The sequence below is a fragment of the Ciconia boyciana genome, chromosome 22, assembly GCF_034638445.1.
Source record: "Ciconia boyciana chromosome 22, ASM3463844v1, whole genome shotgun sequence".
In the NCBI taxonomy this organism is placed as follows: domain Eukaryota; kingdom Metazoa; phylum Chordata; class Aves; order Ciconiiformes; family Ciconiidae; genus Ciconia; species Ciconia boyciana.
This window is the reverse complement of record NC_132955.1, coordinates 5779276-5804799: the sequence shown is the minus strand read 5'-3', so window position 1 is coordinate 5804799 and position 25524 is coordinate 5779276. Positions and strand designations below refer to the sequence as shown.

Sequence of the window (25524 nt, the reverse complement as noted above, 5' to 3'; positions counted from 1 at the left end):
AATGCTTAAAACTTTCGATCTGTCTTTAGATTTTGAGCCCGTTTCCTGGGAAATGGGCTTATTTCTCTGGGAGCCATGAAGGTATTGATGCCTGTTTCCAAAGAGGGAGTTTGAATGGAGCAGAGTGGATGCACCTGCCTGGTTTAGTGTGTTAAGGCAAGGGGTTGCAAGGACATCTCAGCTTGCTTAACCCCATACACCATGTAGCGTATAGCACCTGGCTCCTACGGCAATACGAGGCATACAGTGCTGCAGGATGAGGCTTTCTCCCATGCCCATGGTCTTGCCAGCACCGCCGTTCCTTGTCCCCTTTTTCCTGCAGCCTCATGATTAAGGGGAGGGAAGTGCAGGGGGTGGAGAGCAGCTCTGCGCAGGCATTGAGTGCCTGGCCTGACTCAGGTCCCACGTGGACATCTCACAAAGATCCCCTTTGATCCGTGCACAGCGAGGAGGGTGCAGAAACAAGGACAGAGGCCACAAACGCTGCAGAATAACTAATCCAAGTGAGGAAGCCTACTGGGAACTGTTGTCTGGGACAAATCCCAGTCTCAGGAGACTCAGGTGTGCTTCCCCAGCCGGGACAGGCAAGTTTGCAACTTGCAGAGCCCGGCTGGGAGCAAGGTTTCCTGAAACCTTCAAACTTTTCTTTCCTGAAAGCTCAGTTCTGCGGATTAGCAGATGTCTTTGTTGAAACCCTGGGTACCTGCCAAGGATTACTGTAAACACTTGGCAAGGTGCAGCCTCTTGGCACCGATGCTCGGTGTTGGAGAGGGGAGCCGCAGTTCACCTCGCCGAGTGGCAGTTTTGATGTTCACACTCACAAATAAGCTGTTAACTGGAAACACCCCGGGCAGGGGTAATGCATCTGCAGCAAAACCTCTCATCCCTGAAACATTGGGTGTATTTTGTTTCTCCCACCTTTCTGACCAAGGAGGCATAAAGGGGTTACTTGCCCATTTACTGGGAATGGAGATGGCTGTTCCCAGACCTGTGAAGTCCCACACTGTTGGACACAGTCCCACACGACGGCCAGCGTAAAGATAGCATCTGCGTGGTGCCAGGTGTCAAAAACAAGACAAGAGCACGATAGCAATTGATGTATGATCTAGGGTCTAATCCAGGCCTGAGTGGCCATGGCCAAGAGTTACTGCCGAGGTATTGGGAACAGCTCACGCTGCATAGCATCAGGCAAATGCTACGAGAGAAGACTTAACGGATGCCTCTGCTGTCACTCGGTGAGGATCTTGCGTGCTTGCACCATGGCGGGACTAAGTGAGAGCACAAGAGGACTCCCCACTTCGGGATGGAGTAAAGACCTGCACAACGCACTTGTCCACACGTCATCACTGGAGGACGCTGTGCTTTCAGGCATAACGCCTGCAGGAGCATCGCGTTCAGCTGTGACTCCCGAACACCAAAGGCCACCCTTAAACCCAGTGTTTAAACCCAGAATCACAGAATCACAGAATCGTATAGGTTGGAAAAGACCTTTAAGATCATCGAGTCCAACCGTAAACCTAACACTGCCAAGCCCACCACTACACCATGTCCCTAAGCGCCTCATCCAAACATCTTTTAAATACCTCCAGGGATGGGGACTCCACCACTGCCCTGGGCAGCCTGTTCCAATGCTGGACAACCCTTTCCGTGAAGTAAAATTTCCTAATATCCAGTCTAAACCTCCCCTGGCGCAACTTGAGGCCATTTCCTCTCGTCTTATCACTTGTGACCTGGGAGAAGAGACCGACCCCACCTCTCCACACCCTCCTGTCAGGCAGCTGTGGAGAGCGATGAGGTCTCCCCTCAGCCTCCTTTTCTCCAGGCTGAACAACCCCAGGTCCCTCAGCCGCTCCCCATCAGCCTTGTGCTCCAGACCCTTCCCCAGCTCCGTTGCCCTTCTCTGGACACGCTCCAGCCCCTCCATGTCTCTCTTGGAGTGAGGGGCCCAACACTGCACACAGCATTCGAGGTGCGGCCTCACCAGTGCCGAGTACCGGGGCACGATCACTGCCCTGCTCCTGCTGGCCACGCTATTGCTGATACAAGCCAGGATGCCACTGGCTTTCCAATGCAATGCTTTCCAATGCAATGCTTTCCAAGGCACAGTGAGAGCCAATGCCATCCACAGCTATAGGATAGGATAGCTATAGGATAGGATAGGATAGCTATAATAGGATAGGATAGCTATAGGATATCCTATATCTAGGATATAGATATATAGAGTTATATATCCTAGATATAGGATATAGAAGGCAACCATATAGAAGGATTGACTCTGAAGAAGACATGGGGGTGATGCAGGACAGCCCTGAATTAACTCATGTTTGAAGAAAAACATTTTATAGAAAAGGTATGCAACCGTATTTCAGACTGTCAGTGGCTGAGCCTGCCAATACCTTAATTAGTGGCTCCAACAATTAATTACCTCCCTTGTTAAAAATGTGTGCTTTGTTTCCAGTCTCAATATGCCTCGGCTGGCCAACAGCGCTGGCTTGCATTTTTCTTTTCTCTGCTGGAAGAACCTTCCAGTGTCAAACTTCTGTTCCCCCATGGGCACTGCCAGAGATCAAGTCTTTCTGAGCTGTGGGTAGCACCACAAGTGGGGGTTCCCAGTCCTGCTCCAGGTTCCCCAGCCTGCTGATGTGAGCTCCCAGGCAGCTTGTGCTCCCTCATCCCACCTTCCAGATCCCAGTTTCCCCATCCTACATCACATTTGCACAGTAACCCCTCATCCTACACATAGGAACTGAGTGCAGTTCTGGGCCCCACAATTTAAGAAGAGTGTGAAGGTCTTCGAACGTGTCCAGAGGAGGGCAACAAAGCTGGTGACAGGGCTGGAAGGCATGTCCTGGGAGGAGTGGCTGAGGGCTTTGGGTTTGTCTAGTTCGGAGAACAAGAGGCTGAGGGGCCCGAGGAGGGGACGTGGAGAGAGAGGGAGGTGCTGATCTCTTCTCCCTGGGATCCAGGGACAGGACGCGTGGGAACGCTCAAAGCTGCGCCGGGGGGGTTCACCCTGGACATTGGGAAGCATGTCTTTACAGGGAGGGTGGTCCAACGCTGGAACAGGCTTCTGGAGAGGTGGTCCATGCCCCGTGCCTGTCAGTGTTTAAGAGGCGTTTGGACAAGGCCCTTAATAGCAGGCTTTAACTTTTGGGCAGCCCTGAAGTGCTCAGGCAGTTGGACTAGACGATCGTTGTAGATCCCTTCCAACTGAAATATTCTATTCTGTTCTATTCGGTGTGGCCTTCATTTGTTCTTCCGAGCTACGCGAACTTACGTACGCCGCTCTGAAACGCCTTCTCTTCGTTGGCACCCAGCTCCCTACGCGACGGAGGTGCCGCTGGCCTCATTTACAGCCTCCAGCCTCCAGCCGCCGCGCAGCACGGATCCGAACGCGGCCCCCGGCGCCCCCGGCCCCGGGTGCCCCGTTCCGGGCCGGGCCGGGCCGCAGCCCCCGGGCCGGGCGCGGCGGAGCCGGTTTCCCGGTGCAGCGGCTCCACCTAGCGCTGCCGCGGGGGCCGGCGCGGGGTGGCCGGGCCGAGGGCCGGGGTCGGGCCGAGGGCCGGGGTCGGGCCGTGTTCAGCAGCTCGGCTCCTGGGCGTTGTCCCCTCGAGAAGTCCGAGGTCAGCTACCCGTGATTTATATCCCTGCAGGCAGCCCGGGGCGGCAGGGAGAGCCGGTGCCGAGGAAGAGGCTGCGTAAGCTGACTCTCAGTGCGGATGAAGGCCACCAACCCTGCGACGTGCTCCCTGGCCTCCCTGAATATGGCAGGAGCGTCGGGAGGAGAGACCAGAGCGCTGGGGAGCAGTGGAGGGGCCTGCGCCTTTTCTGGTCGCTGCTGCGTGATGGTTGGACTGGTACCGGGAGAAAGGAGACGGGAGGAAGAAAGAAGTGTGGGGAGAAACTCTTACTGTGCATTTTGTATTGGGAATATTTTATATTCCTGTGCACTTTGGGTGTCCTTGCTCTGATCAGAGCGTGGTCGTAGGACAAGAACAGGTCCCCGAGTAGAAGGCAGTCAGCAGGGATGGGGACACTGGGAAGCAGACGCCTGCAGCAGGACCGAGGGCAGCGCGGCATCAGCTGCCCGTCTCGCCTGTCCTGCCAGCACAGCTCGACAGGCCCCAACCCTGTAAGCCCAAAGAGAAGTGGGAGCTGTGGTGGGCAGACCCTGGGAGTCGCTGGCTGGGCGATGGTAGGACTCATTCACTGAACGCTCAGGTGGTTCTGGCTTTTTTTGGAGCACAGCAACCCTGTACCCTCTTCTTGACTCCTACTACCTTAAACCTTTTCCTCCTGCTCTTCCATGGAGCTTGCTGCAGAGAAAATATCTTCATTAACGATCTGGATGATGGGGCACAGTGTTTACGGACGACACAAAACTGGGCGAGTGGCTGATGCACCAGGGAGTCGCGCTGCCATGCTGCCATCCAGAAGGACCTGGAGAAATGGGCTTACAGGAACTTCATGCAGTTCAACAGCTCTTTTCTCTTTTGTTTTCCCTCTGGCCCTCGAGTTCTTCTAGGTCAAACTCGCCATCCTCGCATCCTTTCTGTACCAAATTTTATGTCCTCGCTTGGTCTTATGACAGCAAGCTCTGGCTGCCTGATTAATGCCCATAGAGCCCTCAAGGAGGAGGGCAGGTGGGCCTGGCGAGGCTGAGCCCAGCTCCCTTTCAGAGGGGCTCGCTGTGACTTGGGCTAACGACATGCCCCCAATCATTTCACTTCTTTAAATCCACAAAACTCTTCTCTCTCTGAGCCCATCACAGATTTTCTGATCACAAATTCTGGTAGCCAGAAATAAAGTCAGACAAGTCCTGGGCCCCAGGGTCCAGGGACAACTCTTTCATGCCGACCTGGTTGGAAGCCACTGAGGTGCACATCCAGGACCTGTCTTTGGCTGTTGTATTTCTTTTGAATCTCTGCTAAGCTACACCCAGCTCTAGTCCTTGATTTTTTTGGTTCTTCCACATAGCTATTCATAGCTTTCCCAGGAACTGGAGCGCAGAGGAACTGAAGGTCATTGCTAGCAGACTCTGCTGCGCTTGGCCATGTTTGACTCATGTCTGGGTCTGTTCTGCCATAGCCAGGAGAGCTCCAGGCTGGTGGCTGCTGTGCTTGCAGTAGCTGGGAAAAAACTTGTCAACAGTTGCAACGCATTTTTTAATGACTGCTTGGGAAAGTTCATGCCCTCAGGAGTCCTTTTGCTAGAATGGCAAGATGTCTGATGACAAATGGATGATTGTCGTATTGAGTTATGCTGATACCATGCAGCTGAAGTCACTGTGCCAGCTTTTTTAAGATACAGGGATTTTAAAGATTTTGAGATAAAGGGAAATACCTATGCAGATTTTTTTACATACTTTTGGCATTGGGAGCCCAGGTATCTTTGAGGGATCTTCCTAGGCATTTCGCTGCATCTTAGATATCTGGAAACCTGCCCCTTAAACTAGAATTCCCACTTGGAAACTGTCCCATTGCAGGTAGGTTAGAATAGAATAGAACAGAATAGAATAGAACAGGATAGGATAGGATAGAATAGAATAGAATAGAATAGAATAGAATAGAATAGAACAGAACTAGAATGAAACAGGAATAGAATAGAAATAGAATAGAAACAGAAATAGAATAGAAATAGAATAGAAACAGAATAGAATAAACTTCCAGGAAGAAAGCAATATAGGGAGATTGTAATTAGCCTTCAAAGCCTTTTTTGATAGGTAAATTAGGAGCTGATTTTTCTTAGGCTCAGGATGAGCAGCCCCAAATCAGGGAACCTCGGTGCGGTCTGGGCACCTTCTCCCTTTGCAAAGAGGAGGGCAGGGAAAGCGGCTGCTGCTGCAGGTGAAGGTGCTCTGTTTTATCACTTGAGACATCTGCAGGAAGCAGGAGAGCTGATGGATAGAGAAGACCCAATATATCACCTATTTTAATGACAGAAACCAAGTTCAGGATCTTTTAGGTCGCATCAGTAGGGAGAAGAAATTCTGATGGAGCTGGATATTTATTTGGTGCAACCCTTTTGGTTTCTGAAGACTGGACAAAGGCAGTCGGTCCTCCCAAAACTCCTGCTTTGTTGCGTTTGCTTGCTGTACTGCTGGCTTCTCTCCTGGCCCCACGCTCTTGCAGTGCTCACACGACGACGGGTGAGTTTGCAATCCCTCGGCAGATCCCACAGCAAATCCACTAAACAAACCACAGCTCACGCCGTGTAACCTGGCAGGGTTTCCTCACCTCCAAGGACGGGGAACTTGCTCCTTCCTTACTATGACTGGTCCTGAAAAACCTTCCCTTTTTTGCTAGCAGCAAGGATTAGCAGAAATCTAGAAAATGTGATCTATGAGGGAAGAATGAAAGAATTGGGTTGTTTGGTCCAGAGAAGCAAAGCCTGCGGGAAGACGAGACAGCTGTGGACTACCTGACCTCCGGACTCTTTCGGCAGCTGTGTTTCCTGCGCTGCTGTGATCGCAGTCCTCCAATAAATAAAAGGCTGCCACGAAGAGGAAGGGAATAAACTCTTCTCTGTGTCTGCCTGGAGAGGATGAGAAATCATGGGATGAAGCTGCAGTAAGAGAGCTTTAGTTAGATATTTGGGGACTGACTAAATGTAAATAGAGCAATGCGCCAGAACAGATTGCCTGATGTCAAGTCTCCATTAGTGAAAGTCTCAGGGGGGAAAAAAAGAAAAATCACAGATCAGATGAGCATCCATCAGGAAGGGTTTAAGTTACACTTATCCTGCGTTGGAACTGGGGGATTAGACAATTCGTCAAGGCACCCCTCCAGCTCCATTTTCTCTGCTTCTCTACTTCTGTTTTCAGCAGCCTCGCAGCTTCAGGCAGTCGCTTAACTGCAGTCAGCCTTGAACCAGATCCTCCTCTCCAAGAGCGGATTTTTGGAGGAGGTGTTCACTCCCATCAACATGACAATCCAGCTCCCTTGCCGCAGGGGAAGCGGTGCTATGCCGTGCTGCCGCAGGTCCGTGGGGTGGGGTAAGGATGGAGAATTGCCCTGGGAACATCGTGGAGGGACCATGGAGCTGGCTGAGCTTTGTCAAAGATCTTCAGACTTCAAAAAGCTTCCTTTTTTTTTTTTTTGAAGAGTTTTAATGAAAACCATTTGGATGTCATACAATGGGGTAACAGGATAACCAACCCCCCCCAACACTGTGCCGTGAAGCCAGAGCACAGGAGCTCGGGGTTTCGATGGTCAGCCTGGGGTTCCGTCACTCTTGTGCTTGTAAGGACTAGTTCAGGCTCAGCACCACATCTCCGGGCAAGGAGGGATGACAGTTTTCTCCAGGCTGCTGCAAAATCTGCTGCAGTCATAACTGGTGAACATCTCAACATGGTTCCCTTCTGTTCAGATGAGTCTGGTGGTTTTGGCTGGATTCCCACCTCTTGTCAGCTTGGGGAATCACAAGCACGTATGTAGATACGAAGTGGCTCATAGCGAAGCTTTTGCCACAGGGCAAGTTCCTTCCTCTCCAGGAAGGAGAAAATAAAAGCGTTGGATTCTGCTGAGGGACAAGGCAGTCCTGTAACCCATCATGCTGCCTCCGGGTCCTCCGGCTCCTCCACCCTCTCCTCCCAGGAGGAAAAACATCCTCAGGAGGATTCTCAGGGACAGGTTTGGGAAAGATTTCCTCTTATCAGAAGTAAAGGCATTATGGCCTCTACTTTATCTGCTTTCTTTTACAGGACGTCTTGCTCTGTCGCACTCTATCCTGAAAGGGGATGTTAATAAACACCTGTATGAATAATGTTCTCCCAGTATAAATTGCTACGTATTTGTGCTACAGTCACTTTAGAGACTTGGGAAGTCTCATTTCTGTCTTCATAATGTTTCCTGGAAAACTCCATAAAAGAAAACACAGTATCCACTTTATATAATTGCAAAAAGCCCAGGAACTCAATATTTAGTTTTGTTTACAGTTTGACATCCTCCTCCTTGGGTAGAGACCATAACATTATTGTGTATGTGATAGACTGGAAATTTTGATGTGAAGTGTAATTTTCTTTTCTACTTCCCTTTTTGAAAAAATAGAGAAGAGGGAACAGCATACGTTACCCACTCACAAATGGTTAATGCTGGGGAGGCCCACGGTAGCCACTTACCAGCAGTGAGATTGTAGAAAGGAGGAAGGTGACCTGACTAACGAAACAGAAGAAGAAATGTCAGAGGAAACTAAGAAAGAAGAAATGAAATATCAATGTAATTTATCAAAGGCAAAACTCATGCTTTTCAAGGGAGACCAGGCAGATGATTAGTTAAGGCATCAGAGAACATCTTTCAGAGAAATCTCTGTATTTAAGTAATCTGTTTTGTCCTCAATTCCATTCTTCCATCTCAGGGAGAAGCCAGGTTTCAGGGAAGTCTCTGCCTAGTCTCCGGTGTGCTCCAGAGATGTGATTTTGATGTGTCCAGACCCACCTGGGTGGACTTTAAGGCTGACGTCCTGGCTGAACTCAAATACACACTGGCACACAGCTGCCATCACGTGCACCAGAAACCCATGGGCAGAGCTGCATGGCCCGAGCCAACCCCGCTGGTACCCAAGCCAGCCGGGTTCGGGGTGGATTCAAGCAAGCGGGGGTAGGCAGGGGTGCTGGAGCCCCCACAGCCCCTCACCTGGGCACCACAGTGATGGGGCGTGGGTGCCCTGGCTGCTGCTGGCTCCCATCTCTTTTGCCCGGGTGGGGTGGCATCAAGCCACATCCCTTTTGCTGACCCCAGCAACCTGCCGGCCACGGCACGGCTCTTTGCCGGTGCCTGGAGCAGGTACACGACCGACACGCACCTCCCACACCGACTCGCTCCAGCTCCCAAAGAAACCACAGCCCCAATCCTGCCCCACTTTGTTTCTGTGATTAGCTTAAATGCAATCAAATATCTAAAGGATATTTGAGCCATCAGATGGCTTCGGTTCCCTGGCAGGTTTCCTGCTCAGGCACAGGGACGTGCTCCAAAGCCGATTTTCAGCTCATCGCCTTGCGGCACCCCAGTGAGGGGAAGCGTGCTTGTCCCTCCTTACGCATGGGACAAGAGGAAGCAACTTCTAATGGCTTTTCCCCGTCCTTTCCCACTGTGCTACGCTGAAGTGCGAAGCAGCCCCGCTGCTTGTTTTTCAAAAGCTGTTTGCTGCCGAATTTAGGATTGTCTACTTAAAAGTCTCCAGCCGGAGCTGTAAAACCCACAGCTGTGTTTTGCAGATGAGAGACTTGGGTTGGTTTCAGATCTTGTTTTTGGAAAGGCCACCGCGATCCTGAGCAAAGACAACACAAATGGCACGAGTCCATCCTTTAGAGTAGCAAACCGTAAGAGCTGTGGTCCTCCTTCAGAGCTCTTGAAGGACAGAAGTCTTTCTCTGTTAATTTTGGATCTACAGACTGAAAAAAGCACCTCTTCATGTTTAACGCTTCCATTTCTTCAGCCTGTCTAGGTTTCTATCACCAACGTAGTTTTAAAAAAAATAATAGAAGACTATCAAAAAAACCATCCTGAAGAACCCTTTCAGGCCCAGTTACCTGGGGGTTCATCCTCCTGCTTCTACCAAAGCTGCTTTTTGGGATGACAGAGGATTTTTAAAGGGTGTCCACACAGTGCGTGCAGCCTCAATGGGGCGCTTCCCCTCTAGGAATAAATCATTGCTTTTAATTTTTGAATCGAGGCTTTACATCCCGGTGTTCCCTATTAATGGGTTGGAGGGAGGAAGCTGAAGTTGAGAACAGAGGGTGCAATTGCAGAAGAAATAACAAATACCGACTTTTACGTGTAGCTGCTGGGGTCTGGTACAGGGGGACCATGCCCATGCTTGGGGGTGAACGTGGGCCAGGGGCTGCCCATATGTGAGAAACTGCTGCTGCCACCGGATCAATGGAGCACATTTCCCTCTTCCCCCAAACCGGACCCTCTAGAAGATTTTTTGGGAAGTCACTTAATTCATGGTGTGCTTCACGTCCCTATTTCTAACATAAGAACTCTCAATTCCAAAAGCTGGGTGGACAATAAGGAGAAAAATAACTGGAAAATAAGGAGAAAAATAAAGAGACTGAAGCATGGATCCTAGAGAGCTGAGGATCCACTAAGTCAGTGGTGAGGCTGAGTAAGATCAAGTGCTGGATGCAGAGCTGCTGCAGACACCGTCCTGGTGCAGAGCTCCCTGTGCTGTTCTGGCTCTCCCCAGGATGAAGCTGCCTTGATATCAGCACCTTGTACCTGTATCTGCATCAGGGGACAACATAGCTGCATCCGTGCGAATGACCTCGCTGGAGATGGGTCCAAGTTTCTGTAGATTGGGGCCAAAAAGAAATGAGGTGAGCAGGGCACCCAAGCACTAAACAGCAGGGGTGATGGAAACGAGGGGCCTGGGTGGTGAATCATTAGCTCTAGCTGCTCCAGACTCTAGTAATTTTACTATATCTGCTCCCAGGTCACGCTGGAGCACAGCTCCTCACGGGAGAGTCTTTGCTTGAGAGGAGGTTTGGAAGGACATTTGCTCCAAGGACAAAGCAGTTTGAGCAGGGATTTGCACAGGGATTTGAACACCGCTGCAGCAAATGCTGACCGTAATGCAACAGCCAGAGATGCTGGTAGCACATCTGAAAAATTTCCAAGGGCAATTGAAGTATTGCAGTAATTTCCAGTTGGTGCCCATCTTCAGTCCACCTCTTGCCTGAAGTCCCCACAGAGGTACAGCAGCTGAGCTGCTTTGGCCTCGGGTGTATTCACACCGGGTCACATTTTGGCTCTCTAAAGCCCAGGTAAGCTATAGGTTTTCAGGCAGGAAAAGACAACGTTGATAATATCTGCTCTCCTGAGCTGCCCTGGCCAGGAACCTCCCCTGGTGATTTCGGCTAGCAGCTCCTCTGCTCCAGCTGCTTTCTTTTAGAGAGCTGGCAATGGCTCTAGGCTCAGTTTTACTTCTAGGCAGGAGTGATCAACTGCACAATTACTGGAGGGCTTAAAAAACTTAAACAGCAGTGCTGCAGAAGAGTGGCTCCATGTGTCAACATCACACTGACTGCAGTCTGCAAGACACCAGAAACTTCAGCAGCAGCCAGGGCTCCAGATACATAAATAAAGCAGAAGAGAAGCCAGACAGCAAGTGGTTTGGGCTGTCTGCAGGGACAAGAAGCAGTAAGTGAACATTTTTCTGCACTGTAACACAAGAGAAACAACCCTGACAGGGGATGATGAAGCTCCTCTGTTGAGCTTTTGGGGCAGATTCAATAGACCTTGGCCAGGAATGCTGTAGGTAAAGTCAGCATTGCCTGGGGCTGTGGGACAGCCTGGGTGTTTTCTCAAGGTCCCCTGCAGCTCTTACTTCTACAAGAGCTAGGACTTTCCTATAGGAGCTGACCCCAGATCCATGAATTGGAGCAAACTGTATTCAACCAAAAGAGTCAGGGCTGCTAGAACAAGGGTTGGGGCAAGCTGAAGCCTCTCAGCATGGGGGTGACGATAAGGCAGTGCATCACATGCAGCAGAGACAGCAGCTGGAGCATCAAAACTCAACCTTCTCCTGGGCAGCAGCTCCTGCACCCTCAGTCCTTGGGCAGGACTTGCTCCTTGAAGGCAACTGTTACCCTGATATTTACTACGGAAACAGCCAAAGGCCACAGGTAGGTGACAGTCCATCATGCTACGCAGGTCTAGATACACACAGGAGAATGGAGAGAGCAAATAGGAGCAGCCTGGGGACACAGCCAGAGCTACCATCAGCCATAACTGTGAGCTGCTTTACACCAGTGACACCCGCTACCGTGTCTGCCACCACACAGTCCAGCAAGCCCCCCCAAACGCTGGTGGTGGCCCACCAGCCGAGGCAGCCACAGGTGGTGGCTCCGAGGCAGGCAGTTCTGTCACCACCTCCCACTGCAAACACACCAAAGAGGCATTTCACAACCTTCAGCTCATGCCAGCATCACGAGGTGACAAGGGCCAGATCCCTCTGGAAGGATCCATCCCTTTTTCCAGCCTCTTGCCCATGCTCCTGGGGGGAGAAGCTCAACAGCTGGAAAGGCTGGTGCAGGGAGGTTGTTCCAGTACTGCCAGGAGCTGGTGGCACTTAGCTGGGACTGAGAACCCCTACACAGGAAGGTGGGTGGCCGGGCACTGCCAGGCACCCCAACCATCCCCGTGGCTGGATTTGAAGCTGTGGGCAGGAGGCTGGAGAACCTGGAGACATCCCTGTGCACAGGGGGGACCAGCGTGCGAAGGGGCTACACGGAGAGCCTGGGAACAAGTCACTCAGTGCCAGCACCTAACACAGCATCACCAGGGGATGCTGCTGCTCTCCAAGCTTGACACTTCCCCAAGGCTTGGAATAACGACCACCTTTCCTTCTCTCCCCTTTCTTGGCCAAATCTGGTGCAAAGAGGTGTCCAGCTGCCCAACAGCCCCCGGGCAGCTTGGGTTGTCAGAGCAAAGAGGCTGCCCTGGCCGGGCAGTGCCCTTTGGTCCCCTGGGGACCGTTCGCCTGCCGGCAGGGCTGCTCCGCAAATATTTATTGAGGTGGGTGTGTGCAAGCACCCTCCCTCCTGCACCCCTTCCTGGGGCACGCAGGTAACCAGACCCACAGTGGTCCAAGCCCAGCTGCTGCTCTCAGTGCTGGCAGCTGCCAGCCCAGGTAGGAGGCTCTGTTAAACAATGCTAATAAATACTTTATTTACCAAAACCACATTAAAATACTCCTAAGATGGTCCCATCTTGCTGGGTCCCTTCAGTAGCAGCTCACAGCTTGAGGATCCCAGGGGAGGCTTGGAGAGCTCACGCAGCAGCACCAGCTTCATGGCCAGCAGGACCTCCCGGTGGCCGAGGTGGCTTCTTCTGCCGCAGCGGGACAGGCGGGCAGCCTCCAGCGCCACATCCCCGAGCAGCCGGGGACTGCCCAGCCAGGGAAAGGCAGCAGCCGCCAGGCAGGAGGCTCCAGTGGACCACGTCTGCAGGGAGAGCAGCCATCAGAGCATCAGCACAGCCATCCCTGGGGTGGCATGGCTCCAGGAGCTGCCTGCAGGCACGGGTCAGGCAGAGCTCCCCAGCCCCATCCACCACTCCTTCATTTTAAGTCAGAAACTTCCAGATTCAGCTAACACATGAGCATCCAGGCTTGGATACATGCGTGACTGAACTGAGCTTGGAAAGCAGGTGGTTGCACCCAAGCCCAGTTAGGACATACCTGGTTTAGGAGCCTGTGGATATAGGTTGAATAAGCCACCTTCTTCTTTTGCCTGCGGGGACGGAGGCAGAGGAGGCTCTGCCAGGCGCACCCGGCTGCTGCCTTCTTCCTCGGGAGGGCAGGGGGGCCAGGGTCCATCGCTGCTGCCCGCACACGGCGCTGGTTAACGCACACTCGCTGCGGCCCTGACGCCTCTGAGGGAGAGCGGAGCACGAGCCCCAGCAGCAGAGCGCTGCCGTCACACCGGGCACCACCTCACCCTGGATTTCCCAGGGCATTTGCAGGCATTTAATTAGCATCATGCAAATTAGACACTTGCAATAACACACAAAAAATACTCAGCATGTCATGTAAAACAAGACCAGAAAACATTACCCCATGGAGCCAAACACACCAGAAAAGCAAAGCACAAATGGGGTATTTGGGGGTATTTTTTCCCCCAGCTCACCTCCAAGAGCTCCCCCAGCCCCGTCCTCCCCCAGGAGCAGGCAGGGAGCCAGGCACCGCTGCCTATAACCAGGGGGGTTCATTGCTTTCAGCTGGGGGCTGCAGCCCATCGGGACCCACTGGCCTGCGGGGATGGGGATGGGGCCAAGGCCAAGGCCAAGGCCAAGGCCAAGGCCAAGGCCAAGGGCGGCCACACTGCCTCGCGCCCACATGTCCCGGCTCCTACACCCAAACCAGCAATTCTTGCCCAAAATGCTCTTTTGGGTGAGGCTGTGCCTGCTCCTAGGTTCCCCCTGCCCTTGTTGCCCTAATTAGTTTCATTAATGTAATTAGCCTGAGGCGGCTGGCTCTGCGGTGGTACCAGACCTGGGGCACCCACGTGTTCCTGTGGGATTTTTTGTGTGGTTTTATTCTGCATTTATCTGGGGGGGTTCTGGGGGCTCTGTAAGCGCCAGAGTGAGCAGGGTCTGGGAGGGCCCCCAGGGGTGCTGGGGGCAGGATCTGGCCCTGCATGGTGGGGCCCTGGGATGGGTGTCACCTGGGTGCAGGATTGGGCCCTGGGATGGGGGGGGGTCCCCAGGGGCAGGATCTGGCCCTGCCCGGTGGGGTCCTGGGGTGGATGGGTGTCCCCCGGTTGGCAGGATCTGGCCCTGCCCGGTGGCACCCTATGGTGGGGGGTGTCTGGGTGCAGGACCATGTTCTGCGGCGCAAGGTGTTGGGGTACAGCAAAAGGGGGCCAATGGGTGCAGGATGTGGCCCCGTCCTGAGGGGGATGAGTGTGTGTGGGGCTCCCTGGGGTGCAGCACCCCACCCTGCAGGGTGTTTGTGCGGGGGTGCTTGGGTGCAGGATCGGGCCCTGCAGGATACGGGGCGGGTGTCCTTCCATGCAGCCCTGCAGGACGCTGTGGAGAGGGGTGGGGGTTCCTCCGGTGCAGGATCTGGCCCCGCTGCACCCTGGGGTGGGTTTGCGGGTGGGGAAGGTGCCCCCCTCGGTGCAGGGCCCTGCTCTGCAGCGCCCCGGGACGGAGATTCCACGGGGTGCAGGATGTGGCCCTGTAGCACCCCGAGGGTGTGGCTCCCCCCCTGCAGGATCCAGCCCTGTAGCACCCCGAGGCAGGGGGGGGTCTGCCCAGGCGCCGGATGCGACCCCGCAGCACCCTGCGCTGGGGGGCTCCGCTGGGTGCAGGACGTGACCCGCAGCGGGGCAGGGCTGGGGAAAGGAGCGCTCCCCCCGCTGCAGGGCCTCCCCCGCTCCGCAGCACCCTGGCGTGGAGGCCTCCCCCAGGCGCAGGTGCGGCCCCGCATCCCCCCCGCGCCGGGGGATTCCGCCGGTGCAGGATGCGGCCCCCCGGTACCGGTGGGGTTCCCCCGGGCGCAGTACGCGTCTCTCCCCGGCAGAGGGCGCTCTTGCTCCCGCCCGCGCTCGGCGAGGGGCGGGGGCGGCGGAGGCTGCGTTCTCTCCGCGGACCGGCAGGGGGCGCTGCCCGGTGCCCGCCTCGCGTCCGCCGGGCCCCGCCTCACCGCAGGTGAGGCGGGGCCCGGCGGGCGCGAGGCGGGCACCCCCCCCCCCCCCGCCCCGGGGAGCGGCGGGGCAGCGCGAGCCCGGCCGTCACCGTCGCCGTCATGGCGGAGCAGGAGAGCCTGGAGTTCGGCAAAGCGGACTTCGTGCTGATGGACGCCGTCACCATGCCCGAGTTCATGGCCAACCTCCGGCTGCGGTGAGCGCTGGCCGGGGGGCGGGGGGGGGGCGCGGCGGGGGAACGGGCCGGTGTGAGGAGCGGGAAGGGCGGTGGAACTCGCCTCTCGCCGCCTCAGGGTGTGTGAGGGGTTGTGAGGCCTCGTCCTCCTGCTTCTCCCCCCCCCCCCCCGCCTCAGTTTGGCTACCGGTTGTGGGGAGGGGGATGCGCTGTGCCGGTTTAGTGAGCTGAACCGGCCCCGTGCTGAGGGAGGCGTCGCGGGCAGCGGCCCCCTCAGCCTGCCTTGCCTCGGCTCCTGCCTGCCTGCCCCGCTGTGAGGTGACCGAGCTCCATCGTGGAGCAAACCCAGCACAAAATAGGGGAATTTTCAATGAAATGGGGATACTTGGGAGAGCCAAGTGAGTATGAGGGTGCCCAGGGTGCAGGCAGGGAGCACCAAGCCCTCCTTTGGGTCCATGGGGGCTTTCTGTCACCCCTTTGGAAAACCTCCCTCTTCTTTGCTCAGCAGACCTCACCTGCTTCAGTCTCCACCTCGTACGCCTCCCCTCTAACAGGTATCTCGCCTATGCTGACATGTGTGCAAAGTTGAGGTGGAAAAAAACCAGCAATAAAAGTCACCAAGTCCAAGGTTGCTCCAGCCCCGTAGGAGCATTACAGCCGTTCACTGCTGCGTTAACGTTTCGTGATCTTTATGGTTTTATTTCCCTTCTAGACACGATGGGCTTCAGGAGGATCTGCATTTTCATCCCTGTTTCCTCTGTGAAGTACTACTAAATCCTGAGCAGCACTGATAGAGAGGACAGCCAGTGGGGACCCTAAGTCTGCGGCTGCCTTTCACTTTCCATTATAAAAGATTCATGTGAGCTCTTCCTGATAAACTTTTATGCCCCTGCTTGTGCAAGGATTTGATAATTACTAAAGGGTAGCCTTTGGGACAAAAATGTGCCTTATTGGCTGTCGTGTGTCGTGTCTCTCTCCCCCCCCCCCAGTTTTGCTCAGGCTTTAAAGATTGCTCCTCTCCTGCCACTTGCATTCTGGAGAAGATGGTTGAAATCAATAACTTGTCAGGCCTGTGCAGTTGTTGGATGCCCCTGAGAGTGGCTCTGGCAATAGGCAAGGGAAGAGAGGTGGGCTAAGCTTCCTCAGCTGGCATAAAACTACTGAGGAAGGAGAAAATTAAGCTCTTTCAGGCAATTGTGATGTCTCCTCTGGATGAAATCTGTAGATTTTGAGGTCTGGCTGCGTCAGCCGCCGAGTGCTTGGGAATCTTTGCGCTACACAAGTGGCTACCGGAGTGTCCCTGTCTTCTGTGGTGCTGCAAGGTCGGGGCTCGGATCCTGGCAGTGCGAGATATAATAATAACCAGCATATTTTATATCATTTTTTATTTTATATTTTGGATTTCTGTTTTGGTAGGGAGGGCATTTGTGTTTAAATACTATGGAAAACATAATGTGAAGAGTTGAGCTTTGAACATGAGGAAATGTCAGATTAAATAAATTTTGCGGTGCCTCTAAAAGCTTAAATTTGTTTCTCATTTGTGCATGCCATGACACTCTAATTGCATTACAAAGGGCTTACAAAGTCATTGTAATTAGCAGGAAACTTGCACATAACAGTTTGTTCTTGGGGTTTTTATTCTTTGGTTTATGTGTACTAGAAATCTAAATGAAGTATTGGAAACGGATTGTTAGATAACTTAAAAATCAACATTAAATGATGGTTGCGTTTAGGAATCAATTAATTGAGGGGTGCCTTGCACTGGTAGACTTCGCTAATTCTGTATGAAAGGATGAGTAGAACAAGCTAGAAATTCTGGATCCTTACAATTGATATGTATTTTGATATGCCCCCCCCCGTCCTGTTGCATTCTGATAGTGCCGAAGGATGTTGCCTGGACATCCCTGCTGTATCTAATACACCATCAGGTGTCCCTTTAACTCCAATGCCTTGGTCACTGGTACTCAAACCCAGGCTTTTCCTTGTGACACCAGTTTAAACTCTGGTTTCTTTTGCATGAGAACGCATGTGTTACTTTGGCTGTAATCTGTAGTTTGCAGGCAGAGTTCTGCCTGCACTTCAAGCTTGTCTTGTGTCTGTGCTGTGGGCAGAATAATCTTTTGTTAAAAAAAAATTAATGCTGTTCATTTTTCTAACCTTGGTGCTATCATCCCCTGACTTTAGGCTTGTCTGCACTGGGACATTTGGGAAAGCTAATCTGAATTTATCAAAAGTGCAGCTTTTCAGTAAAATTGCTAAACTCTTCTAAGCCCTGACGCTGCCGGTAGAGCTGTGGCCCTGGCCTGCTGACCCAGCTTCGCTGCTGGTGTTGTTACAATTCTCAAGCAACATTTGCTTCTCTTATTTTTACCACTTTGGAGATAGTAATTAACACTTGCTGCTGATACATTTTAAATTGTGTTGGACCCAAATTACACCCGAGATTCTGACCTGTTCAAGGGCTGATTATATCACGTTGTGTTTTGTCACATTGCGTGCGTAGATGGCACGAGTCGCCTTTGTGCTCGTCATGTGCTGCACAGAATGGAGAAATTGTTGCTCCTCCGTCATCAACTTCAAGTGACGGGTTTGTTCAGTTTATGCTTGGGATGGGCTCCACCCTATTCCATAGATCCAGCTTTCTGCCAGAGCTATTTTTGTTCGGGGTCACTGGCTGACCCAAGACGGATTGTGCTGGATTTAGTTCCCAAGTGAGCCCAGATGTGGGTGGAATTGAAATCATACCAGTTGCGGTGCATGCAAGGATATTTCTCCAAGGATGTCTCTAGTGGGAAAAAGAGAAATGGTGAAGTTGCAGTTTTTATTACTGTAATATTTGAATTTAGTGGTGTTGACATGGGCTGGATTAGTGTGGCTGATTTGTTTGTCGATGTGAGTACCCGCCTGGGTAGGTGGATGGATGCGATGTGAATTTACTACCTCACTTCCCAATCCCTACGCTTCATGCCCTGTTGTTTGTAGGTTCATGTAGTGATTCAGCAAGGATATCATAGTGTTAGTATTTTTTCATGGCTCTGTCTTACAACTACTTAATAAAGCGGCCATTTCATGGGGACGCTCAAGCAGTCACTGTGTTACACATTAATTGTAAATAAAAGTCAGCCGGTCCTCGAATTCCTTAGTTCTGCGTGGACTTTGTACCAGCGCCTGGTTGTGATCCTTAATCATCAGAATAATTAAAAAAAAAAAAAAAAGCAGGAGTATTGGAACAGTTAGTGTGGACTCAGTAGCTAGCTTTGTTTCTTTATAGAAAACCTCCCAAGCTTTAACAGATAATTGTTCCTTAAGTGCTCGTAAGTATGAATTATTACAAACAGCCGTATTTGAGCAGTTTGCACTTGAGCAGATAGCCTGGCATTCCCTTTCATCAGTTCCCTGTTGACCTTTGTGGGCAGGTTGATTACTGCAGTAGTAGTTGGCATTTCAATTCCTATCAGAGGACGTAAGATTAATTGAAAGACTCCTTAAAACAGGGAATCTTTTTAATGTCAAACAGCTCTCGGGTCCTCTCACTGGCATTCAAGGGCTAGCTGTACTCCGAGTGTTACCCGCCTGTAATCTAAGGGAGAACGTCCTGCTCTGGACTTGTTAAAACACTTTCATTTCGGTGGGTGGTTTTGACTTAATGTGACTGTGACTATTCCAGAGCAGGTGGAGTGAGACGGTGCTTGTGGAAAGGGAGCAGCGGTCCTGCAGGAGTTGCTAATGTTTTGCAGAAATTGTGGCATAGATGAAACTTGTGGTGTGAACTTTTGAGTAAGAGAAACACAAAACTGTACATCACCTCATTTTTCATCACGCCATAATGAAAATTTCAAGTGATAAAAGTGATCATTTTTAATTTACTTCCTTGTAAGGAAGAGGGCAAGAAGGTTATTTTTCACAAGTACGAAATATTCTGTTTTGTGTATCATTTATTGTATTATCCTGCAAAGACCACTCATGGTACTATCCTGTACAACTAGCATTTATCTTGATAAATCAAAACTCAGAGCTTTAAAAATGGTATCTACGGCATGCAAAGCAGTAGGTGGATTTATTGAATTATCTGTTCTGCAGTCTTAGTGATAACTTCAGGAATAACTTCAGACTAGCTTCTCCTCACAAGGTCTTGAATGCTGTGCAGGAGAGGAAGATGTGATCCCTGCCGTGCCGGGCGGTGAGATAATATGGGGGCCCCACTATGGATAAACCCAACACCTCTGAATCGCAGCTGAAGGCTGTAAGTGGAAAGCCACGTTGAAATGCTGGAAGAAAGCAGACAATTGTATATTGCAGCAGCAGGGTAGCGTTTGGGGTAGTCCCATATGAGCGGTGTGCTCAAGGTCTTTCTGTTCTCGCATCTAATTCGTGAGCAGGTGCTACTTGACTCATCTTTTCCTGATTTCTGGCGAGTTGCTCATTTTTCATAAGCATTGTGCAAATCCCCTCCTGGGAACATAATAGATCTTTGTTGCAGTTATTAAAGAATTCAAGGATGCATGAAAGGAAGATTGTGAAAGCACATGATTAAGGTGCAGTGATAGTAAAATGAAATTTGGGTTGTTTTCCTCTTTTTTTTTAACTAGTTCCAGCATGAAACCCGATGTGGAAGGCTGTACTTGCTGCTCAGATAGTTCCTAGTCATCCCAGCCCGCCTGAGCCTGAGGATGTGGTGTGAAGAACTACAGTTCCATAGTTCTTGTAGTTGTCTCCCTGCACACGTTGTGATTTCTGACCTCTTAAAGTAACACTTAATAAAAACACAGCTCTGCATTTAGTTAAAAACATGCAAAAGTGTTTTTTCTACTATTTCTCAGCTATTTCTTACAGTGTAAACCCCAGCATTTTCAAAGCTGTCCTACATTAAGGCAACAGTTCTAAATTCATATTTGTTGCAGATACTTTTGAAAGCCTGATAATAGTTGTTATGATTAATAATATTTTTGGGATCAATAATCTGTAAAGAAAATCTGGTTCTCCTCTGAGAATTTTCTGTAAGTGTTTGCTGCCGAGGCAAGTGTTTGCTGTGCAGGCAAGGGTGGGGCATAGGCTGGAGTCCCATAAAAAGGTTGTAGCAAACTGAAACAGGGAATTGGGCTGAAGAGAGATATCTTAAAGGGATTTTCTTGAGACAGTTGTGTGTAGGCTATACCTTTCAGGCCTCTCTCTCAAAAAGAAAAAAAAAAGACATCTTTTTCTTCCGGGTGATGTAGTGGGTGAGGCCGTAGTATCCACCAGCCTTAAAAATGATCTGGTTTGTGTATTGAACGACTCTGGTGTGAATAGCTGTTAGCCTCTTGGGTTTACAGCATTCTCCTGTGGAGGCAGTTTCGGATACAAGAAGGTGAAGATGGTGCTGAAAATGTATAGGCTTCGTAATTGCCCGAGTGACCTGAAAAGAAGCTCTAATGCAGTTGTTAGCAGCCCCTTTCAGGAGGTGGTAGTAAAGGGCTTTTTTGTGTAAATACACAGATGTTCACTCATCTTGCATTTCTGAAAGGCCAAACACATGTTCTGCAATTTAGTGTCCTCTAGATCTGGAGACTGGGTTATTTTCTTTTTATCTGTCCTCAACAGGTCTGGCAAAACATACACAAGTTCTGGGGTTGACCAAACACTTTAATTGGTTCCCGACTTCAGAGAATCAGAGTCCCCGTAAATATACTGGGAACAATTCTTTCTCAGCAGGGATGTGGATCATTGATAGCATTTGATTCTTCATCTGTATAGCACCCTTTCTGCTCTTCCGTTGACTTGATCTTAAAGTGTTGGAGCGAATGGGTGCTGTCTATATTGTATTGATGTTTTTACACTGGCTTTCTTACCTTTCAAGCACCACCTTAAACATTCATATTTTTGGTTGAAGTTGTGGTGGGAGAGGTTTGGCCTCACACTAGGTAGTAAAGTATCTTTAATCCTGGCAGAGGAAATATTATGTGAATGCGTGGTTTCATTCATGCTTTTGGTAATGAATATTCATGCTTAATAAACAAGCTTTCATGCCTTTAAGCCATGTTAATTTCCTCATTTTAAATAGATATGAATATTTGAATTGCTCATGTGGTGTTGAATTAAAAAGCTGCTGGGAAGAGTCTGCTTTCTTCCTGGAGAGGGGTGCCTGCCACCGCGGATGCTGCAGGACGCTCCTCACTGCTGCTCGGACAGTCAGCAGTTAAGTCTCGTCAGCTCTTCTTGGCTTCTTCAGAATTGCTCAGCTTGCAGAGAGCTGTCTTGTGTCAGAATTCGGAATGAATGGAATGAAAATTCCCCTTAGTCCATCGAAATTTGACTTATGAGCTTGGAGAGGGTCCAGCTTGATCATCGTAGATGGAAAAGGCCATCGATCTCACTTAGAAAGCAAATCCTAACTATACAAGTAGCAAAAGGGAGGATCGAGGCCAGCTTTCCGATTTCCGCAGGGACTTACGTTCAGCTTATGGAAACCGATAGCTGCAAAGGTGGGCTCTGTGTTTCCTGACAGCGTTCATATGAATGAAGCATTGAATGAGATGATGTCCCGCGTGGAATTTGTTTTGCCTCCATATGTGCTGAATTTATACAGTTTCACTGAATCTTCTTTTGCACATCTGTCCTCCCCTGACTTATGAATACCTTCTTTTCTCAGAGTGAAATTTTACAGTCGTCTTTTTATAGCAGTGGGGGTGAGGTAGTTTAATAATTTTACAACATGGGTGTTGAATAATATACGAGGTCAGATTTATGAATGAGATTAGTCTTTCAGGGTACTGTACAGTTTTAAATTCTTACGCTGGTAATGCTGTGCACCAGACCTGCTGGTCCTGGCTTGCCAGCTGACGCCAAGCTGCATTTATGGTACTTGTCAGAGCACAGATAACTAAATTTAATTGTAGGTAGCTAGCTAGCAGCAAGCTGGGGAGGGACGTTCATGGCACATGGCACAGGTGTGAAGAAAAAGCTCTACAAAATCAGTTTTGTAACCAGAACTATGTGAACTAGCTCAATAGGAGACTCTCCTTATTGCATCTTTTTTTAATAATTTTTTTTTTCTGCTATTTACACAGAGGATATCTACAAAAAATCAGCTGCTAATTTAGGAATTCCTCAGCAGCCTTTTTGCTTTCGTCCTTGCCTCTTCTCTGCAATTATTTTGTAGATTCTGATGAAGTAATATGGGACCTGAAGATCCTCAGAGTGGGCAGTGCATCTGTTTGTGATACTGTAAAGTAGAATCCTGTTCTTGTTTTTGACTACCACACGTTTGAGATGGCTTGTATAACCTGCATCATCTGAACTGAAGTTATCATCACCTTCTGAATTTCACTAGCTAAAGGTTGGCTTTAAGATCTGCCAGATCCTTATAGTAAATATTAGCTAGTATTTCCAATGAGTCTCGTGTTGTCCTTTAGTCAAGAGTCCTTTGTATTGACTTCTGTTCACAAATCTACCTCTTCAGACGGTTTTACTGATCTACCGCTCCACCAACCCTTGCATTCCTTTCGGGCTGAGCAAGCTTTTACACTGCCTGAACATTTCCCCTTTAGTCATACTTACTCAAATTCCTTTTATAGATGCAGATCTCGCTAGATGTTTGATTGTTACATCATCACTCTTCTTTCTCGGTCCCTGGGTCACGATTGCATCTTTTTATGGAATGAAGAAATTCTGAGAGGGGGGAGAAGAAAGCAGATGTCTGAACACAGGTTTGCCTGTTGCCTGTAAGTGTTAAATAAGGGAGCTGTGTGTCCCTTTGCAGGAAGTGCTCATTTCCAGTTCTCAGAAGCAGAAATACAATTTCTGGAAGAAGATTTCTGTTCCTTTCAGGTAGATCCAACGAGATCTCAACTCACACTGCTATCATGCACTGATGTTTCTGTCTCTGTTAAACAGAGCAGGAGGGGAAGTAAGTTTTCATTGTGGTGCTTTCAAATGCTAGGAGAACAGCTTGGATATGAGGCTGTTCTGTCTTTGGGAGTGAAAAAGGGGCATTAGATAGATATAACCTGTTGAAAATACTTTTTTCTTCAAATCTAAACCATTAAACTGTTCCTCAGATAAGCTCTGTCTTTTTGCTAGGAATGAGGTTTTTCTCGTTCCTGGGATTTGTTTCAGCTAGTGTTCTTCTCACCTGGCCTGTGCGGGGCCCAGCACGGGACAGCGACCGTTCCGTTTGTGAGTCATGGTCTAGATAGATAACAGATAACATACTGCCACAGCCCCGCAATGAGAAGCTGAGGTAGGAGGAGGGGGGTATCATGTAAAGACCTTTTAAATACAACAGTTGTTAATGATAAGCCAGAGGACCCACCCCCGTTGTCATAGATGGTCTCGCAGTGCTCTACTTCTTCTCAGGCTCATCAGTAGAAGTGTGACTATTGCTGGGGCATAACAAGTCTGTTCTTGCTTTAACTCTTGATGGTGATGGTACTGTCCATTCTGCCCCCCCTAATTTCAAAGTATTTATCTGGGCAAACTTTGAATTTTCTCCCTCAACAGTGCTGGAATATTTGTGTCTCTCACCACTGCTGTGTTCTGCCCTACCTGTCTGCTGAAGCATTTTGCAGCACATCTTCTCTGGTTGCTGTGGTGTTACTAGCCATCCCTCCTTGATTTAAAAGTTGGCAGTGGTCTGCCCTGTTGCTGCCATTTGCCTGCTTTGACCTGCCAGCCTTGAGATATGTGAAACTGCAGAGAACACTTAGTGTGTGCCTGTTGGGCTGCTCTGATCCAGAGCATTCTTTCCAGGCAGATGTACCACTGGGTGAAAATACCACATTAAACCAGTTACGAGGTCCCTAGACAGCTGCTTACCTGCCGTGATGCCATTTCTCATCCTGGGATGTTTCTTGCTGTACTCCAGGGTGTCAGTTGTTGACTCTTGCTGTCCCTCCAAGAAGTGTTGTCCCATCTGACCCTTCCTTTCTCTTCTTGCTGACTTCCTGGCTATATTTTTATAATTGCAGTATCCTCTTGGTCATCCTTGGTGACTTCTGTTTCTCCTCTTGCCTTCAGTACCTTCTTTGTACAGATGGACACCTCTGCCCAACTTTCCCCCATGCTGAAGTGTCTGTTTATGTGCCTTCAGCTCTCCCAACAGTGGAGGTGTCTTCTCTGGTCTCGGTGGGATCTTTTCAGCCTTGCCCAGTGAGTCAGCTGGAGTTCCCTCAGGCTGGAGCGAGTGAGCTCTTCTGGACAGCTATTCACTTGTTTTGCCTGCACCATCTGACTGGGTCCTTTCTAGGCCTTTGCATTCAAAGTCAAATCTTGTTATTTCCCCCATACTGTATCAGACCAAGTCTGAGCTATACACAGAGCTAAATCGCTTGCCTAGAGTCACCTTCGCACTGATTTTTGTGCTCACTCCTTGTCTTACGCCTTGGCAAGCCCCCCTTTCCCATATGTGCTTGTTCGAAGTGTATCTACAGAGATTGTTTTTGCTTTGTTTTATCTGCTTCACCTATCTCTTTGCCTCTTTCCTGTTCGACCTCAGAAACACAGCTTATCTCCTTCCAATGTTTATCAGTTTCTCCCACAGCACTGATCTGTTAACATGTCCGTCTGAGAACTTTCTGACGAGCATTTGTATACTTTTCCCTCAGTTGCTCCTTTTGGCATGGAAGAAAAGCCATATAAATTTCAACAAAGACATTGCCTCCGCCTTAAATATCTAATTTATGAAGCCTACACAAACTTTGTCATGGTAGGAGGTTTGGTATGCTGTAACTGCTGATTATCGTGTTGATCTGTTCAAGTAGTTTCCTGGTTCCATACTGGATCCCTGCCTGGGGGAGTTCCTGTGCTCTTGGGTTTGGACAGAGCCTGGCCCGACACTGTCATATCTGAGGTTGTTCAGGTAGAGAATAATTTGCTTATAGCATCATGATCTGTTCCCATTTAAGGTTGATGTAACTTAATTTGGGAAGCCTCAAGGCTTGCTACATCTTCCGGTGAAATAAAAATTGTAGATTTGTGGCAGGACTCTACAGTATGTGGTGTATGATGTGCTGCAAGAGGTGAGTGTTTAGTTTGGAGTAGTGTGTCTAACTCCATCTCCAAACATAATGTTTTAAGTTTGTATTTTTGTGCTTGCCCCTGTACGCACGTAATCTTGCATGCTTTATTTAGATCAAGCCAACTTAAGCAGTGTTTCACTGGAACTTCTGACAACCTTTGAATAAGTCTTCTTACAGGGCTCCTGATGAAAAGGTTTTCAGTC

General features: G+C 50.0%; 1 protein-coding gene across 4 annotated transcripts in view; it reads left to right on the top strand.

Annotated features, from left to right (window-relative positions):
• MYO1D (myosin ID) overlaps positions 1-25524 on the top strand; it is a 195922-nt gene that overhangs the window by 16865 nt on the left and 153533 nt on the right. For 3 of the 4 annotated variants that reach the window (XM_072885932.1, XM_072885933.1, XM_072885934.1), the window contains exon 1: positions 15203-15347. The exons of the other annotated variant lie outside the window; for it this stretch is intronic. In XM_072885932.1, the coding sequence (XP_072742033.1) occupies positions 15253-15347 (95 nt within the window). In that variant the 5' untranslated portion in view covers positions 15203-15252. Of the gene's footprint in view, positions 1-15202; positions 15348-25524 lie in introns of those variants that run through there. 4 annotated transcript variants of the gene reach the window in all.